Genomic DNA, 19,909 nt, shown 5'->3' with positions numbered 1-19,909 from the left:
TATCATGAGGAAGGGTTAATTACCATGGCTGCCTATAATGTGTGAATTACACGGTAATGAGTAGAAATGGATTTTTGTCTCGCAGTGAATTTTTAGTTTTCTCTACTTGAAACAGGATCATGTAGTCTCCATTGGTTTTTCACTTTATAATTTATCACAAACTTCTTCCTGTGTCATTGCATATTCTGCAGCATTTTAATTGGTTATATCATATGGTGATAAGAATATGTACTATTTAGTCTATTCTCTGATGTTGAATACTTAGTAACTTTGTATGCTGTCCTGGCAGATGCAGCTTTGCATACATGCATGATTTCCTTGCAGTAAATTCTCAGAAGTAGAATTTTTGAGCCAAAGAGCAAGAAGAATTTTGAGAAGTTTTGTGTGCATGACAGATGGCTTTCCCCAAAGATAGACAAGTGTATTCTCTGACTTACAGTGTTTATTTGCATGCCTGCAAACACTATTATCTTTTAAAAAGTCTTTACCACTAAGTAAAAGTTAGCATTTAGTACCCCTTTTGATTTTAGTGAGCGTGAACATATTTGATGTTGATACTTATTTACATTTTAAATTTACATCCATGTCCATTTCTCTTTTGTTCTTTCCTTATTTGTCTTCTAGGTTTAATATGTTGAGAATTCACCCTTTGATACATCTTGTAAATATTTGTCTCTAGTTGTTAGCTTTTTATCTATGTGGTTATTTATATGCAGATTTAAATTTTCATAACACCAAATGTTAACCAGCTTTTTGCTTTGTAGTCTTTTCCCCTTCCCATCATGCTCTGTCTGCCCATGCTTGCCAAGCTTATGTTAATAAGCTAGACTATTAGTCTACAAAGGTTTCATGCTTTATCTTTAAATATTTAATCCATCTTGAATTCATATGTTGTATGAGAAAATTATTTTCACTAGTCAACCCAGTTCTAAGTAAATGGTAGTTTTGAAACCACCATTGTTACATACATAATTTTTTATGTTATGTTTCTGTTTCTGAACTTTTTCTATACTGTTTCTTAGTCTAGCTTTTATTTTCTAGGATACTCTTAAATTTTGTCTAAAAATTATTGTAGCTCTCTAATGTAAACCCTTCTATTCATGAGTTAAGATTGATTGACTTAAGTCACTGCATAGTACTACTGTAGTGAGAACAAATCCTTGTTTTCCTGGGGCCTGAGATCTGGGGGCTTTGTACATACACACCAAAAAATGTCCTACTGTTTCAGTGCTATAAAGGAGAAGTGACTGAAACCTTAGTGTAGTCAAGTACTTGAAAGAGAAGAGAGGTCAGGGAAGGACTTCCCTGAGGAAGCAGTGACGAGAGAAAAACGGGAAGGATGGGAGTTGGGAAAAGTTCGTAGGAAACACAGCAGTCTAGTTGTAGGGGTGAGCCTCTGCTTTCCCAAACACTGAGAGGGCTTCACTCTTCGTGAAGTGCAGTGAATGGGAAGAGCTGCAGGGACCTTTCTGGAGACTAAGACCGGGCTCAATCACACAGGGCTTTGTGAAAATGTCTCCCTCTCCACCACACCCCCACCACCACCATTATTCTTTTTTCAAGACAGGGTTTTTCTGTGTAGCTTTGGCTGTTCTGGAACTCACTCTTTAGACCAGGCTGACCTTGAACTCACAAAGATCCACCTGTCTGCTGAGTGCTGGGATTAAAGGCGTGTGCCACCACTGCCTGAAACTTCTTCCCTTTTTAAGCAGAAAGTTTACATGTTTCTGAATAAAACAGGGTTACTCTTTAGAGTGGTTAAGCAGTGGGGTAGACGCCCAAATCATACAGCATTCAGTTCTTAGCCAACTGTTACAAAAGTGTCCGTAGGAGCCTTAGCCTAGAGTGATTAAAGAATGATAACCACTGTTAATATTTGGCCCCCGCATGCACATACAAATGAACTTACAGGCACAAAATAACTGTTTGTCTTGAGAGCACACAGGTGACATTAACAGGAAGTTTTGATGGAAGATTGGAGTGTTGATTTGTGATGGGCTGGAGGTAAACTCTAGAGATGATTAATTACAAGCCTGTCAGGAGAGAGGAGATGAGCTGGAAGGATGTGAGATTGAGAGTTCTTTGTTTTAAAGGGAAACGTTTTAATGTGTCTGGTTGATGGAGGAATCTTTTAGAGAGTGAGAGGCACAACAGGAAGAGGAATAATCAAGTGAATCACATCCTTCAAGTTGCTCATGGGAGGCAGGAAGGATAGTGAAACGACTGGAGAGTCACATTCTGATTGGGTGATTGCTCTCAAATCTGTCAGGTAGGAAATGGGAGTTAAGCTAAGAGAGAAGTTACAAAGAAGGACTTGGAGGAAAGTTGGCAAAGTTATTAGTGTGAGACACAGTGAACCTTCTCTTCACATTTATTCTGCCGCATGAACTGTGGAATTACTTAACCATGTGCCTTCGTCTTCCTTCCTCACTCTACCTCCAGGTCTTAGATTCTTGAGTAAGATTTCTTTAGTCATAGATGGAAGTTAGAGGACTAGGAGGGTTTTTAATGATAAAACATAGTGGTAACAATTTCAGGAACCATGTTTCTCCATTTACTCAAATTCTTGATGCTCCTCAGTAATTGAATAGGTTTAGTATCTGAGTTCTGCTTTTTTTTTTTTTTCTTTTTTTGGTAGTGGTGGTGTCAAGACAGGGTTTTTCTATGTAATAGCCCTAGCTATCCTGGAACTAGCTTTGTAGACCAGACTGACCTCTAACTCATATGAGATCCACCTGGACTAAAGGTGTGTGCCACCACTGCCCATCGTAAGTCCTGAATCCTTTTAATTCCTCTGTTGATTTTTTTGTTGTTGTTGCTATTTTCAGTGTATCTCTTGTTCCTGTTATATTTTCTAGGGTTATTTATTATTTATTGTTGACTTATTCAGAAACTACTTGTTTGTGGGTATTTCCTGCTTATGTATGTATGTGTGTATGTATGTATGTATGTATGTATGTATGTATGTGTTTTAGTATTTCCAGGAAGGTGGTGTTTAGTTGTAAATTGTCATTTACACAAGTACATACTATGCCTTATTTATTTCTTCTACTAGCTGGAACTTTTTAAACATAACATAGGTGTTACTGAACAGCTTTATTGTTCCTTTGTTAAAGAGAATACTACACCTGTTATAATGTTTAGTATTATAATGGGGTGTGTGTGTACATATAAACAGAAGGCATCAGTGTCCTCTTATCACTCTTTGATACACCTCTGAACCTAGGTAGCCAGACCCAGACTAGAAACCAGCCAAGCCCCCAGCGGTTCTCCTATCTAACCACTAATTAAAAACCTTTGTAAGAAAATCCTAAGTTCTGGTGCTCAAAGTTCATAACTTCTGAGTCCCACCATGAGGGGTTTTGGTTTGCTTGCTTGGTGTTTTGGTTTTAGGCAGGATCTCACTATGTAGTTTTGGCTGGCCTGGAACTCACAGAGATCCGCCTACCTCTGCTTCCTGAGTGCTGGGATTAAAGTGTGTGCCATCACGCCCAGCCCCACTATTAGTTTAGAACTTAATTATATTAATGATACATTTACAATATTCCTCTTTTGCTGAATTTCTTTATTAGAAATGGATTTGGGTTTTTGGGAATGTAATTCAGTTGTTAAAATAGTTACCTCCTATGCATGAAGCCCATGGTTTTATCCCAAGCACTCCATAAACTGGAGACACATGCCTATTCTCCAGTAGTCAGAAAGTAGAAGCAGGAGGATCAGAAACACAACATCATCTTTGGCTCCATAACAAGTGTAAAACCATCCTGGGATGCATGAGGCCCTGTCTAATAACAAAAGCAAAACAAAAATGAATTTTGAGTTTTACAAAATAAATTGAAACCTGTGGTGATATATTATTTATAATTTATTAAAGCTTGCTTGAGGATTCCCGAAAGCAAAGCCAGTCTCAAGCTATGGAGATCAGGCAGTGATGACACACACCTTTAATCCAGCAACCATAGAAGCTAGGCTGTGGTGGTACAAACCTTTAACCCCAGGATTCAGGATTAAGAGGTTAAATGGATATCTGTTAGTTCAAGGCCACACTGACTTACGTGAAATCGATTCAGTACTAAAAGAAACAGCTCACACAATGATGATCTCAGCACTTGGGGGAAAAAAAGCCTTTAATTCCAGCACTAGGGAAGTGGAAACAGGAGAATATGACTGGGCAGAGAAAGGAATATAAAGAGGAGGGGACAAGAATTCAGTCTTTTTTGCCTCTGAGGATTCATGGAGACAGAATTGCCATTTCAGCTGAGTAGAGGTAAGGTCTACTGACTGGCGGCTTTGTTTCTCTGATCTTTAGCTTGAAGCTTGAACCCCAGTCTCTGGGTCTTTTTTTTTTTTTTTTAACATGCTACAGAAACCTACTAGGGTTATATTTTTCCTTTCAGCTAACTCATGTTTTACCATTGATTTTGGTATATAGTTCCCACCTTAGGAACAACAACAAAAAAACAAAACACCACAACAAGGGGTGCTTTTTTTTTTTTGGTGTGTGTGTTTTATAAAACAATGAAAAGATTATTTTGTAAATCTCAGATGATAACTAATTACATTATTTAAAAATCACTAGTTTAGTTCAACTTGTTAGGTTACTCTGAATATTCTGTGCAAAATGTCTTGCTACATTGCAGATAGATATTACATAGCTTAGCCTGGTGGTGCAGGGGTGTAATTTCAGCTACTCAGGAGACTGAGGCAAGAAAATCTCCAAATTGAAACCTGCCTGGTCAGTTCCAGGCCAGCCTGTATAACTTAGTGAGATCCTGTGTCTCCAAGTGAAAAGTAAAAACAAGATGGAGATTATCCTAGTGGAAGAATTGCCTGACTTCCAGGAAGCCTTAGAGAATCCGTGGTACAAAAAGAGGGCTATCAGGGAAGAGTAGGTGAAAAGGAGGAAGAAGTTTGTATTTTCAAAGAAAATAAGTAAGCTCCACATAGTACCCAAAGGAGATAAGTGCATTGAATTTCTGTTCTACCCTGTGACATTTTACTTTATTGAGCACTTATTAAACTTTTCCTGTGGATGGAGGAACCATTTGGATACTACTGTAAGAAGGGAACAGAAGGACTAGATGTTTTGGTTATGGAGAAAGTATCTTATGAACAGCAGCAGTTATACAGACTGAGAAAAAGTACAGACAAAATTAACAGTGTAAGATGTTTTATATAAAGTGTTGGCCCTCAAAGGGCCAGCAGAAACACTGTCTACTTACCCACTGTTGTTTTGGAGGATCTTTGTGTGTAATACCTCCTTGTGATGTTGGTACAAGTAGAATTTCATTCCTGGCATTCTTGCAGCTTTTATTTTCTTCTCTGGTTACATGTTTGAACTAGAGTACATATACCTTTTTGTTGAAGTTGGGTTTTTTTTATTTTTTAACTTGATCTCATAGAAAGCCCTGGGGTGTTTCCAAGTCTGAACATTGAAGCTGTCAGTCCAGAACCTTACTGTTGATTAGAATCTCTCCAGTTTCTGGTTGACATGAAGCATTAGTAGTAAAGGAGTGATGGTAAACAGTTTGAGTTCCCTACTACAAGAGGCTTTATCACTTCTGTATTAGATTAATAAATTGTGTGCTTTAAAATGTAGGGACATTGTAAAGTTACTTTTTTTCATAAAAACACCTTGAAATGTACTAATAAGCAAATTTGCTGATTGCTACTTCAGTTTTTTCAGAAAATATGCAGCATGTGAGCACAGATAGGTTTCTGAACTTTATAGGAAACATAACATTTCAGAGGGTTCTGCAGGATGTGCCCTCTTGTGCCAAGAGGCAGGTGCATATTTAAAATGTAAAACTAAGACTGAGAAGATGGTTTAGTGGTGGATTGCTTTCTGAACGTGTGGGCCCCTTTCTTTGGTTCCTAACTGAGAGAAGGAAAGAAGACGGAAGGGCTAGAATACTGGTGAGGGTAGGCTAAGAGGTTCTGATAAACTCTGGTGTGTAGAAGCAAGAATTGCACAGCCCTTGCTCACTCCTTTTGGAGTCCTTTCCCTTTCTTCTTGGTATCTACTGCCTGAGCAATCTGTGCCTCAGTTTCATCAGCCTTTGGAGATTTGGTAGTACCTGTTTCCTCCGATAGACTGCAGGCAAAGTTGAAATGAGGTCTGCGGTATATATCCGGAGTGCCTTGAAAACTGTTGCTATAAAGAAGATGGTAACTCTGTTTTCTTGTTTCTTTTCAAGTGTCTTGATCTACTGTATTCCAGCAAAAAACAGACAAAAGATCCTTCTCATTCTGACCTTTCTCTCTTGTCCCTTCATAGTCTTGGTCCTCTTTTCTTCCTCTTTCCCAATTACAAACCCTTCACTTAGCTTGACTTGCTACCTGTTTTTTGTACTACCTTCTTAGGTAGTCCCTGCAGGCATTGGGTATCTGCTCATCTTCAAGCAGTGCTTCTCTGTACAGCCTTTACTGATTTACCTGCATGATGTATGCATGGCCTAAGTCAAGTATCTTTAGGATCTAGTGACGCCCCAGGCATGGTGAGACACTAAATAAGTGGACTAGAAACCCATCTCATTGGTAATGTTTAATAGCTACTATTTTAGAATATGTGTTACCTGTTAAATACAGTATATGATACCTTCACCATCTTAACAGCCTTGGTTTATATTTAGTCTTAATAGTATTCTTTCATGTAAGAACCTTAAATCTATTAACTTGAAGCACTCAGTGCTATAGAGTGCAGCAGCCCTGGGTTAAAGTTCTCAGCTTGACACTTGCGTGCTATGAGTTAGGGCAATTTCTTTACTACTCTACCTCAGTTTTCTCATCCACACACACAAAATAGGTTTTTGACACCTCAGCAGCAATCAATGAGGAAGACAGTGCTTGACACACAGTAGGCACTGCAATAAGTGTTAGTTTTCTTTCGCTGTCCCTGTGGGGTTGAATAGATGTGCTATTTACTTAAATATGTGATTGGTTTTCTACATCTTCTTTTTTTCCAGACCTATTCCATGGCAGTATATCTTGTAAAACAGTTGTCCTCAACAGTTCTTCTTCAGAGGTTACGAGCAAAGGGAATAAGGAATCCGGATCATTCTAGAGCTTTAAGTACGTATGATAAACTTACTTCATATATGCAGCTAAACTATCTTGTTAAGGTTAGAATAGTATTTTTTTTCTCAACTCAAATTTTAGTGTTTCATTTGTCTTTTTTTTTTTTAAACCAGAGCCTGTTGTAGAGGATTTAAAAACTCCAAGAACCTAATATTGTGAACTTACAAATTAAAATCTAAAGGTAGTTTTAATGTTTTTGTTGTGAAACTATATTTGATGATCTGTGTTTTACAGATCTTAATATTTACTTTGTAAAGTTATTTCCTGAATGCAATATTTTATTACAACTTCATAAAACCAATGTTTAAGAAATTTTAGGAGTTAGAAAGGAAATTAAGGTCTGCAAATGGACTTCTACCTCAAGTTTTGAGCATCATTAGCTTTTCTAAAGAGATGGCTTAAGTTCTTCCTTAATTCTCTTTTCAAAAGGTGTGGGTTCTTTGTAGGAGAATTTAGAGATGGAGGTTTGGTGCTTAGGAAGCAGCACATTCCTTGCAAGAATGTGATAGCTGTCCTTGACTCTGTAGTTTAGGGTGGCTTCAAACTTGTGATCCTCCTGCTTCAGTGCTGGGATCACAGGCAGGAGCCTCCACACCCTGCACTTGAAGCTCTTAAAATGAGTTAATAATAGCATCCCATTCTCAGATTTGTCATTAGCATTCTGGTGGGAAGAAGTAAGAGCACAGCTTGTATCCTTTCTTTATCCTTTTCTGTAGTGGAATGACAGATCCCAATATCCTCATGAACTGAACACCTGCAGTAGTTCACTGGAGATTTTTTCCTGTACTAAAAGGATCTTTTTTAAAATGCAGATAGCTGGATATGGTGCTACACATCTATAGCCGAAGCTACTCAGTGGACTGAGACGGGAGAATCTTTTGAACCAAGAGCTAAAATGAAAACACTGTGTATTTAGGGGGATGGGGAGACTCCATGAGTCAGAGACAAGGAGACATGTACCTGGAAGAAATGTACAAGAGAGGCATTTTTTCCTTTTTCACAGCCTAGATGAAGTCATTCCAGGCTGACAGTCTTTATTCTTGCCTTACATTGGTTGATCTCCACTAGTCAGAAAGTTTTGTGGTAAGCCGTGGTGGAAAAGACAAAGATACCATGGAAGAAGGCAGGTGAAGCTTTTGGATTTAACAACAAAGTGAGCTGTTTGCACAGGCTCTTGTTTCTTCTGTACTTGCAGCTAGAGCTCCACCAAAAGGTTGTACCAGGGGGCCTGGGTTGGATTTCTAGGAACGCATCCAGCTACTATTAAGCTGCAAAACTTCTTAATTCCAAAGCTAGTTACTTTGCATCTTTATGCCCTGCTAGTCTGAGAGTTTCTGTTGTCCAGGTGAATAAATGGAACATTAATTGGATTTTACCAGTAAGAAATATATTGTAGGAACTTGAGAGATGGCGCAGAGGTTAAGAGCACAGGCTGCTCTTCCAGAGCTCCTGAGTTCAATTCTCAGCAGCCACATGGTGGCTCACAACCATCTGTAATGAGATCTGGTGCCCTCTTCTAGCATGCAGGCATACATGCAGACAGAACACTGTATAAAATAAACAAATCTTTTTTTTAAAGAAATATATTGCAACTAACTAAAGGCATTTGCCTCTATGTTACCTGTAAAGAAATAACTTTTCTCCAAAATTATGTAATTAAAATATGTTGTATTTTATAAAACATACTTATAAATGTTTTAAGTTGAGAAAATGTCACTTCTCAGGATTTTTTGGGTTTTTTGATATAATTTCTCGTATAGTCCTGGCTGTCATGGAACTCACTCTGTAGACCAGGCTGGCCTTTACTCACAGAGATTTGCCTACTTCTGCCTCCAGAGTTTTGGGATTAAAGGCATGTTCCATTACCACCAGGCTTTCTCTGGAATTTTTGAAGCATAAACTTGCTTACAGTTGCATTGACTGTAAGTCATACTTAACCTTGTAAGGAAAGTCTGCTGATAGTGTGTTAGTCAAATCCATGCATGATCATGTTTATAGCATTTAAAATTTAGACTTCTCATTGAGAAAATACATTCTGTGGGCTGGAGAGATGGTGCAGCCAGTAAAGGCTAGGCTCACAATCAAACATCAAGAGAATATGAGTGAGTGTATTTTCATTCAAGAAATTAAATGAAGAATATGCTGTATTCTAGGAACAGCAGAGCACAGCTTACACAAGACCACACATTCTTTCTTAATCTCCAAAAAATTTAAAATCTGATGGGAAAAACTGACCAAGTCATTAGTAAGTTATAGTTATGACATGTGGCTTGAGGAAGGAGGACAGAGAACTCTGAAGAGACACCACAGGGAGTTCTAGTCCTCTGTCTGTGGTGCTAAGGACAGTATTGGGAGTGGAAGAAGAGGAGTTGTTGTTATGCCCCAGGATAGGAAGGGAATGTGCCCAGTGAAAAGGCCAGGGAAGCTTCATTTATTGAAAAGAATGAGACTAGCCAGAGTGTGAGGTAGGGGACTTTGTAAATTCATAAGCGCAACCAAGTTTGTTGTTGTGTGTGTGTGTGCACGGGGGTGGGGGGGTTAGGGGGTGGGGAGGCAGGCGGGTAATTGGGGATGGAAGTCAGAGGACAGCTTTGGAGTCCTTCCTTTCTTCCACCTTTGCATCTGTTCCAGGAGGGTCAGTTTGTGCAGCAAATATCTTAAGCTACTGAATAGCTCACTGGTCTGCATTCTTAAGCACTGTATTCCACATTAATGCTATTTTCTGAAATGGAAATGAAAGACGAGATTTCAAAGAACTGACTGCACTCTTAGACTTGTGGTGTTAGAGGTATGCATGCATGGAAGGTGACAGTGTTCAGAAACAGTGCTACATGACCTGACACCTCACTGGTCCTTCACTCGAATTTCTAGTTCCTCTTGTCCCCTCAGGTTTCCTGATAAGTCTCCTGTTAAGTCTCCTTCATACTTTAAAATTCTGCTTCTTGATTGGCGGTGGTGGCTCATGCCTTTAATCCCAGCACTTGGGAGGCAGAGGCAGCACATCACTGAGTTCAAGACCAGCCTGATCTACAAATCAAGTTGTAGAGCAGCCATGGCTAGACAGTGAGACTTTGTCTCAAAAAAAAATACCTCTACTTCTTGTTTGTCCTATTGCACTCAACAACGGTGGTCATCACTGGGTGGTGGTGGTGGCACATGTCTTTAAAAACAAACAAACAAAACCCACAAAAAACAAGGTAGTCTGCATTGCTCTGTGTACTTCCTCTATACCACTCACATAGTCTCTGAGACCCATAGCTGCCCTGAATGTTCTCAGGCAGTGACCGCAGTGGTGCTCCACTGCTCTTTCTAAAGCATTTCTACCTTGGATGCTTTGCTGCATTTGATACCAACCTCTTTCTCCTTGAAATTGTCTCCTCCCTTTTCTGACCTCAGCTACCTTCCTTCAAGGGACTCTTGGAGAGAAGCATCCTAATGCTGGGCAGAGTGGCCCTTAATTCCAGCCCAGGAGGGAGAGGTAGACTGAGTTAAGAGGCCAGTCAGGACTCTGGTGAGACCCAGGGGGAGCAGATGGACATATATTCTAAATATTCCCTGGAATTCCATTATTGTTCTGCTTTTGTGTCCACTCTTACTGCTTAAACTAGTACTAACTCCAAAATATAAGTCTTTCTTTAGGTGTCTCCTCCAATTTGAGATTGCGTAAGCTGACTGCCTTCCCCTAAACATTGCTCTACTTCATTAGAATCTAGAATATAAAACTCATCCAGTTTTGTCAACTGGCAACCTAAACCTTTCTCAAATCTGTCTTCCGTCATTGCCCTCATTTAAACCCTTACATCTTGTCTTTCTCTTTAGAAGCTTTGTCCTAAATTGTGTATTCCACCCCTTTCTTGACTTTTCTTGTCTCTTCCCTGGTAGTGGCTTAACTTATTGACACATGTCTGATCTTACCATCCCCTGAATTCCTGACACCAGTGGAATAAAATCTCCAGCTTTACTAGTGTGACATACAACACTGATGTGACTTTCTTAATACTTCCCCAGATCTCGCTTTATAGTTACTTTTTTAATCTCTCTCATATTTTACTTTGCAAAAACACATCATATTCCCTCTCTCCCTCCTCAGTGCTAGAGTGTTCTGTTCTCATTGCTTCAAACTTCTAGCTGCTTCTACTGCCTCACTCCAGTGGTCCTTTGTTTCCTAGCATCTCCAGAGTCTCTTGGCTCCCATCATCTGGAGAAGACCCCACTGAGCATCTCCTTCTGATGGCTTTCATCTTGTTCTTCTTGGAGTTCTCACTGCCTCACACAGCGCCTTGACACATAGTCAACGCTCACATTTTGTTAGTTACTGTTCTTGTTTATGACATCAAATATGTGATCTTCCTGCTACAGCTTCCCACATGCATGCACTTCTGTACTCAGTGATTGGTGTTAGCTGGTGAAAAGAAGCGTAGAGGGAAATGTGGCTCTAAAGCCTTTTGAGCTTAGTGTGTTTACTTGTTTTCACCCTTAAAATTCTAAAAGATTGAATTAAAATAGTCTGATGTTAAATGAGGGAGAGAAATCACGTATAACCCAGAACAGCACCATCTAGTAGGGCAGTCTGAAACAATTTTACAGTTGTGTGGTAGTCACCAGCAGCATGGCTATTGAACACTGACAAAGTGACTAGTACAACTAAGATGCTGAATTTTAAATTAAATTAAATTTCAGTGTATTTAATACAGGCTCATGGTGCTAAAACTAGTAGCTCATAATAAGGATTCAGCTGGACATCAGTGTCACACAACTTTAATCTCAGCACTTTGGAAGCAGAGGCAGGTGGATCTCCTGAGTTTGAGAGCTGCCTGGTCTACAGAGCAAGTCCAGGACAGTCAGGGATATACAGTGAAACTCTATCTCAAAAAACAACAACAAAATCCAACAAAACAAAACCCAAGAATTCAATAGCAAAATGACGTTTACCCATGACTAACTATAACTTTATTCATAAAGCACTCCTACCACACACAAGGCCCTGGGTTCAGTCCCTAATTGCAGGATATACTTTATTACTAACATATTTACATTGAGAATATAGTAAAGTTAGTAGTTGTCTTCACAGGGTAAAGAGTCACAGACTTTTTACCCATGTTCAAAATAGCTCAGTTGGTAACAGTGTTGTCTGTCACTCAGGAGATGGGTTCCATTTTGTCACTCCTCCTAACATCATCCTCCTGGAAGATTATTCCAGTCTTTGTAAGACAGGTTGTGTCAGCATCTGCCATGGTAGCTTAATAGATGAGATTTATTTGTAACACCTGCGGGCACTACACTGACTTGTTCACATGACCCCTTTTCTGATACTGCAATACAGCAGATCAGCTAGGCATTCTTCTTCTGAAGTTGCCGGATGGCCTCTGTATTGACCATGGCCTTGCCGCACAACCTACTGGGAGCAAAGATGACCAATATATTGTGGAACAGATTAGAACTCTCAGCCTGAAGCTGCTGAACTGCTGGCAGCTGACACAGCCTACATTACCCACTTTAAAAAAATGTATTTTAACCCTGGGATTGGGTCTGTTATAGCAAAGGAGATTTCTGTTTGCTTGTTGTAATAGAAATCTGCAAACATGATTTCAGAAAATCTATCTCCAAGAGAGGGAACATGCAAATCATCTTAAATAACAGCTACTAGCATTTATTAAATGTAATATTGGATATTTTAAGACATTTTTTTCATTGGGTTAAACTCGCTTAATCCAATGCAGCTATTATTCTCGTTTACTGGGTTATGGAAAAAAGTTACTAAAATGACTTAACAAGTCAGAATTCTGACTTACTGACTCAACGTTGTCTTCTCTTGCCGTCTATCCTATGGGTCTTCCTCTTTTTCTTTCTAAGTACTGACCACTGGGTTTTGGTGTGAAGGCTGATACTAATCTGTTGCTGCATTGAAGTGCAGGTTTACACAAAGCTCAGTCCCTATTCCCATTGCAGTGTAGGAGGGTGCTGCTGGACTGGTTGGTAAAGGCATGCAGAGTAGATGGTGTCTTACTCAGGGTCCTCCAGAGCAAGTGAGAACCAGGAGGATAAAAATAGAAAAGACTGGGGAGAAGAAATAACAGAGTAATTGGCTTACATGTTTATGGAGGGTGGGAAGTCCCACAGTGTGCCATCTGCAAACTGGAGAAGCAGGGAAGCATGGCTGAGCTGAAGTCCAAAGGCTCAGAGAAGCCGGTGATGTAACTCTCAGCTGGGGCTGATGGCTGGAGAGCTCAGGGTGTTAGTGTGAATATTGAAATCCAAAGGCTAAATGAATTCCAGTGCTTTTGTTGTTGTTGTTTTGTTTTGTTTTTGGGGTTTTGTTTGTTTGTTTGTTTTTTGTTTTGCTGGTCTGTCTTGCCTGCTTCCTAGCTCCCTTCACAGTTGATTAGATAGTCCCATCCACATTGAGGGCGGCTTTTCCCTTACCTAGTTCATCGACTCACATGCCAGGCTCAGACACCCTCAGGAACACATTTGAACTTGATTTTCATGTCTATTTTCTCTGGCAGATAGTTGTTGTCACTGGGGAGTGAGGAGTTGGGGTTTGCTATTGTCAATTGGGATTTTGTACTGTAGCCCAGGCTATCCTGGGATTTACTGTGTAGACCAGGCTGGCCTGGAACTCACAATAATCCTCCTGGGATTACAAAGTCACTTTGCTCTGCTAATTAAGTTAATATTCTTTCAAATTATTTTATAGGAAAAGATTAGCTAAGGTTGGGTGAATAGGGACAAACACATAAATTCCTAATTTATATTTGATATTAGTATAGTGTCTAGATGACTCTGTTTTCTAAACTAAAATCCAGAAGTTTGTGGCTTGGGGGTATGAACGTCAGACTTTGAAAACTCCAGATTTCTAGTTTACAAAATAATTCTTAGTCTGGCATTAAAATCTGTATAGAGGTTTTTAAACCACCCATTCATGTTCCTCTTCCCTGGTCTAATGTAGTAATCAGTTATAAACTAGAATGCTATATAGGTACTAAGCACTACATCTTGAGAGAGACTGGACCTGGCTTGGGCTTTTGAAACCTCACAGACCCCTCTCCCACCCAGGACACACTTCTGTCAAAAAAGCCAACCTCATAATCCTCCTCAAATAGTGCCACTCCCTGGTGACTAAGTATTCAATTATATGAACATGTGGGGGTCGTTCTTATTCAAACTACCACACGTGGGAAGTATAAAGAATCTTTTATGGTAAACTGGAAGACAGTAAAAGAGTAGCCATGAAAAGTAAAATTATTGGTGCCCCCTTTTTTGAAAATTGTAGGAAGTTTGAACTGAAAAGACTTTAAGAAATCATCTAGTGTGGCTTACAGATTTACAGTAAGTAACATTAATCTAAAAAAGGCAGATTGACTTACTAAAGGCAGCACAGTGAGCTTATGGGTAAACGGCAGGATTCAGTTACATGGTAAAGAAAATAGTTGGACCTTTTCTTTTCATAGCGTTTTATCATTGCTCCTTATTACTTTCCTTTAAAAGAATACAAATTACTCATAGTTGTAAAGAAAGTCATTGGTGTCTTAGAATAATAACTAAAAGGGGCCAGCCATCCCTGGACATGTAAGCTGCTGTTGCTCCTTCCTGTGTACTGTGATGTCGTGCCAGCGCTTTGCAAGAAGTTCAAGCTAGGCTACAGAGAATTCTTCTCTTGCTTCCTCTGAAGGGCATAAGCTGTGTGTCTACTCCTAGCTTTCCAGTCAGTTGATTAGAAGATAATTGAGCAGATTATTTTGGAGTTGTTTAGGTTTCAGATTTTAAGCTCAATTAAACATGTTATTTTGGTAATGTCTTTAATAAACTTTTTCTGTTTATTTTCTCTTCAATGCATTTCAGTTAAAGAGAAATTAACTGCAGATCCAGACAGTGAAATAGCTACCACCAGCCTACGGGTTTCACTGCTGTGTCCAGTAAGTGTTTGCTAATACTTATCTTTGAGGGTGGTATATACACTTCTATCTACTGAGCATGAGAAATTCTGCTTACTTGAAGAATCTACCCACTCTACACTTTCAGAGTTTATCAAAATGGAAAGACACTGAGGCATAGGACTGTGAGCTGAATAATTCTAAATTGTGCTATTCTTGTGGTGTGGGTCATCCAAGTACTGCCTTCAGTAAAACAAGCATGTCTTGGGTTCCAGTTTAAAGAGCAGAATAAGGAGTGCTGTGGCTTGTTTCCACACTACATTAATTCATATAGGACTCTATGGATAAGAATTGAGCACAGTTACCCACAGATAGTCATTTTGTTGACAGTGACTATAAGAAACTGCCAATCAAAAACTCTGCCAGCTGGGTATGGCACATACCTTTAATCCCAGAAGTTGGGAGAATCTATGTGAGTTCAAGGCCAGGCTGGTCTCCATATCAGACTCCAAGATGACTTTGTCTTCAAAAATTTTTTTTAAAAAATGACAAAACCCATGAACAGTGCTGGAGAGATGGCTCAGAGGTTAAGAGCACTGCCCATTCTTCCAGAGGTCCCGAGTTAATTCCCAGCATGGCTCACACCATCTATTGTGAGAACTGATGCCTTTTCTTGATGTTCAGGCAGAACACTATATACATAATAAATACATAAATCTTAAAACACACACACATGTTAAGAGAAGCTTTTCCTTGTGAGAAACTGTTCCGCCCGCCTGGTTCTAGATCCGCATCAGTCCCAAATAAACACACAGGAGGCTATATTAATTATGACGCTCTTGGCCTTGCTTGTTTCTTACTGGCTAGCTCTGACTTAAGTAATTACCCCATAATTGTTAATCTAAGTATGTCTCTTACCGGAGAGGTTTCCGGGCTTCCTACCCCAATGGCGTTACATCTCGACTCTCTTGTGTTTCTCCTTCCCAGAGTTCTCCTGGACTCCTAGTCCCTCCTATCTTGGTTCCCTATAGGCTCAACAGTACTTTATTGACAAATGCACAGGACTTCCCCCAACATCTCCTCTTTTCTGTTTAAACAAAAAGAAAGGTCTTAACTTTAACACCGTCAAATTATACATAACAGAACAGTTATCAAGTAAGAACATAGTTACAATATTTTAGCAAGATTTAAAGAAAATATCATCCATCCCATCCTTGTGAGTCCAAAGTCCTATATGTAGCTTATCTTTTATCATAACTAAGGAAAACTATAATTATAACTATCTGTCTTCAACTCCATCAAAGACCACAGAAGGATAATATATAAACACTAGGATTGATAGAGACATCTTACTGCCTGGACAGTCACCCGAAGTTCCACTGTAACATTGGGACACACACACACACACACACACACACACACACACACACACGCACACGCGCACACACACACACACACACACACGAGAGCACCAGGTCTGGTGACCCATGCCTATAATCACAGAATTTGGGGTGAGGTGGGATGCTAAATCAGATAAATTACCATGAGTTCAAGGCCAGCTGAGCTACACCATGTCTCAATTTTAAAAAAAAAAAAGAAAGAGAAGAAGGAAGAAAGTCCTTTTGTGCCTGACTGAATTCCTTATGCCTTTAGAATTAACTTAAGAACACTTGTGAGCCAGAATGGGAAGTTGAAGAAACAGTCATTTGAATGAAACAAATATAAAGCCATAAGATTTGACCAAATTATTAAGTCTATAAGCAGAAGAAAAAAATGTGTTGTTGAAGTTCATTTCATACCTAATTTGTTGCTGGACCCACCAGCATTAGGGATAGCAATTGAATATTGCCTTCATATAAAAGATGGTGAAAATTAATAATAAATTGCTGACATTTTGATTACCTCTTGTTCTATAATTAATCAAGTTAACTATTTAAATATATGAAGAATGAGAGGACACAATGTTTCATGATTTGCCTAGGTTATCCAGAAAGGTGATATCATATTGAAAGCATTAAGATCCCACTAATATAAGTGATGGTAGTCCTTGTTTTCTTGAAGAAGCAAAAGGATCTTAGAAAATGAAATGGTACTTATCCTACATCTTAGCCTTGTATTGCTTACTAAGCCTTGTCTGGATTATGAAGTCATTGGTGTATGTTTAGTTTTTAGTTCTGTCCTTTACATGTTTCCTAAAGCTGGAGTCCCTACTCCTTACACACCTTCATGGCCTTCATGTTTCATAGAAGAAACATAATGCAGGAAACTGCAGTCCTGTGGCCGTGGCTCTGTCACCTGCTCTGTGGAGGACTTCCCTTCTGAGTTGTCTTTATAGCTCATCTTCCTTAAGAATAGGATTGTCAGGGTATTTTTGTTTTTTTTTTTTGTTGTTGTTGTTGTTGTTGTTGTTGGGTTTTTTGTTGTTGTTGTTTTTGTTTGGGTTTTTTTTTTTTTTCGAGACAGGGTTTCTCTGGCTTTGGAGGCTGTCCTGGAACTAGCTCTTGTAGACCAGGCTGGTCTCAAACTCACAGAGATCTGCCTGCCTCTGCCTCCTGAGTGCTGGGATTAAAGACATGTGCCATTACCGCCCAGCTAAGTTGTTATTATTAAAAGTTCTTTAATAACTAGATAAATGTTATAACAGCCTAAACATAGGTTATATAGGAACCTAGGTTTGTTGTTGCTGTTTATAAATAAATAATGGGGAAGTAACTGGAAAATAAAAGGACAGTCAGTTTTTTTAGGAAGCATAAAATTGACTCAAGACCAGGAAAGGTAGAAAGGTGAGAGGGAGAAAAACTTAAAAATAAACAAAATAAGTTGGACGTTTAGTGGTGCACACCTTTAATCCCAGCACTCGGGAGGCAGAGGCAGGTGGATCTCTGTGAGGTTGGTGCCAGCCTGATCTGCAGAGCTAGTTTCAGGACAGCCTCCAAAGCAATACAGAGAAACCCTATCTCGGAAATAAATAAATGAATGAATGAGTGAAATAAATAAATTTTCTTTTTTTCCAAATCCTGTCTTAACCTACTTCCCTTTTCATGGTTTCTTGCTGCTCTGTTTTATTGTAAAACCCCAATTGAGAGGATTTGATCAATTCAGAAAAACACAGAAGCTTCACTGTCCACTTAAATCATAGAGGAATCTTGTTTCTTTGCATTTCCATCTTAAAAGTGTTTACAGCTGACCAATATGTAGTATTTATAATGTTGAACAGTCACATGAAATGTGTTCATATAAAGACGCAGCCTAGGGTATATGGCAGCAGTTTTATTTATGGAGTGAGTTTTGCATCCTATGGTTCAGGTGCTTTCCCATGTTACTAGAAAATGTTGATCACATTTTGCTTCTTACACTTCTTGATTTAGTGAGCTGGCGTCTAATTTTTGTTCCAAGTCCCCCTGTGCTCTCTCTCATTAGTTCCAACAGTTTTAGAAATTCATTGTAAATTAGCATCTGCTTTCAAAATTCAGATTATAAAAACCCTACTATATATAATATATAATTACAATACGTCATGAGTTCCTGTCTGGCTAAAGGGATAACTTCCTACAGTTATTCCAGAACATCAAGACCGTATATTTTAGGTATGTTTTTGCTCAAAAATAAAATACAATTGTGATAACTCATCTATATATCAAATTTATGGAATCATAAAAAGGAGATTTGCTCTTGGATATATGTAAATATGCTGTCTTACTGTGCATTTCTATTTCCCTTTTGTAATATGCAGAGCTCAGAATAAATGAGTTTCTGTTATTTGTGTGCCATTTAGCTAAAGGCAACAAAAATAATTAAAATGCCTTTGCTCTTTGAGGATTGTCAGTTCTAATTTATTAAGAACAGAGATGGAAGTGTTGAAGTCAGATGTGAGCTGTACCATAGACCTGCAAGCCCAAATGCAGATAATTTAGAGTTTATAGAAGAGAAAGTAAACTGGAAATTTATTTTATGAGTGTTTATTAGTATGAAAAACTTAGGAGTTTTTTTTTTCTTGTATCAGTCACTGTAGCACCATTGAGTAATGTCAGCCTCACTAGAAAACATTTGTCAGTGGATGATGCAAATATCCACTTGTCCCACACAAAGGGAAGAGAACTTTGTAGTCAAAAGACTAAACTGCTCAGCACTAACCCTTTCCAATACTAAGTTAGAGATAATCGATTTATGTGTGTCTGATAGACACTTAAACTTTAGTGATTGATTTTAAAAACCAGAGATAGGAGGATTTTTCACAGAAGAGTTATTTTATAATTCTTTGAGGTAGCATTTGTAGTATAGCTAATAAAGGCCATACATTTGAACATGAACTTCTGCTTTCTTATTCTGTTTATTACTGTCTTATACTGTTTACCTATCAGTTTGCTTTGAGACTGTAAGTCATCTTGTCAGTGAAGTATACTACGAAGTCTTGGGATTGTTTTCTTGCCTATGTGCACAAAGGGCCAACTAAACAGTTTCATGACACTCTTTATTGAACTTGTATTCAGTTTTTATGATTTGAGTTCCATAAACACATGAAAAAAAGGCCAAAGAACAAACTAGTTCTGGCAACAGAAAATCCATTGCCTATTTGCCTTAGCAAAGTCCAGCAAGATTTTCCAAGTTAGAATCTAGTTAATGGTGCCAAATTAAATGTTTACCTTTTTATTTTGATATACTTTTAGTGGGAGGGGCATTTGTTTTTTGGAACTGACTCACTGTTCTGTCCAGGGATGGTCTTGAACAGATTCTAGGCGCACATCTGTGAGTCACACACTATACAGGAACTCAGGACTTCCTGCATGTTAGGCAAATGTTCTGCTGACTGAATCTCAGCCCCAAATTCAGTTTTTCTATCTTAAATTAGACCTTAACTGTGAAATGCAGATTCCTATTGGTTGCTTAATATCAAGTGAAGAAACTGTAGGTTGAAAGTCCTATGATAACTCAATGCAAGCACACTACGCTCCCAGCTG

General features: G+C 38.8%; 1 protein-coding gene across 3 annotated transcripts in view; it reads left to right on the top strand.

The window, feature by feature from the left end:
- Positions 1 to 19,909, top strand: part of Pias1 (protein inhibitor of activated STAT 1) — a 114,022-nt gene that overhangs the window by 75,427 nt on the left and 18,686 nt on the right. For all 3 annotated transcript variants that reach the window (XM_005075574.4, XM_013117423.2, XM_040740341.1), the window contains exons 7-8: positions 6,966 to 7,071; positions 14,920 to 14,993. In XM_005075574.4, the coding sequence (XP_005075631.1) occupies positions 6,966 to 7,071; positions 14,920 to 14,993 (180 nt within the window). The remainder of the gene's footprint in view (positions 1 to 6,965; positions 7,072 to 14,919; positions 14,994 to 19,909) is intronic.

The sequence above is a fragment of the Mesocricetus auratus genome, unplaced genomic scaffold (genome assembly GCF_017639785.1).
Source record: "Mesocricetus auratus isolate SY011 unplaced genomic scaffold, BCM_Maur_2.0 Super-Scaffold_100691, whole genome shotgun sequence".
Taxonomy (NCBI): Eukaryota; Metazoa; Chordata; class Mammalia; order Rodentia; family Cricetidae; genus Mesocricetus; species Mesocricetus auratus.
This window is presented reverse-complemented; position numbering and strand designations above follow the sequence as displayed.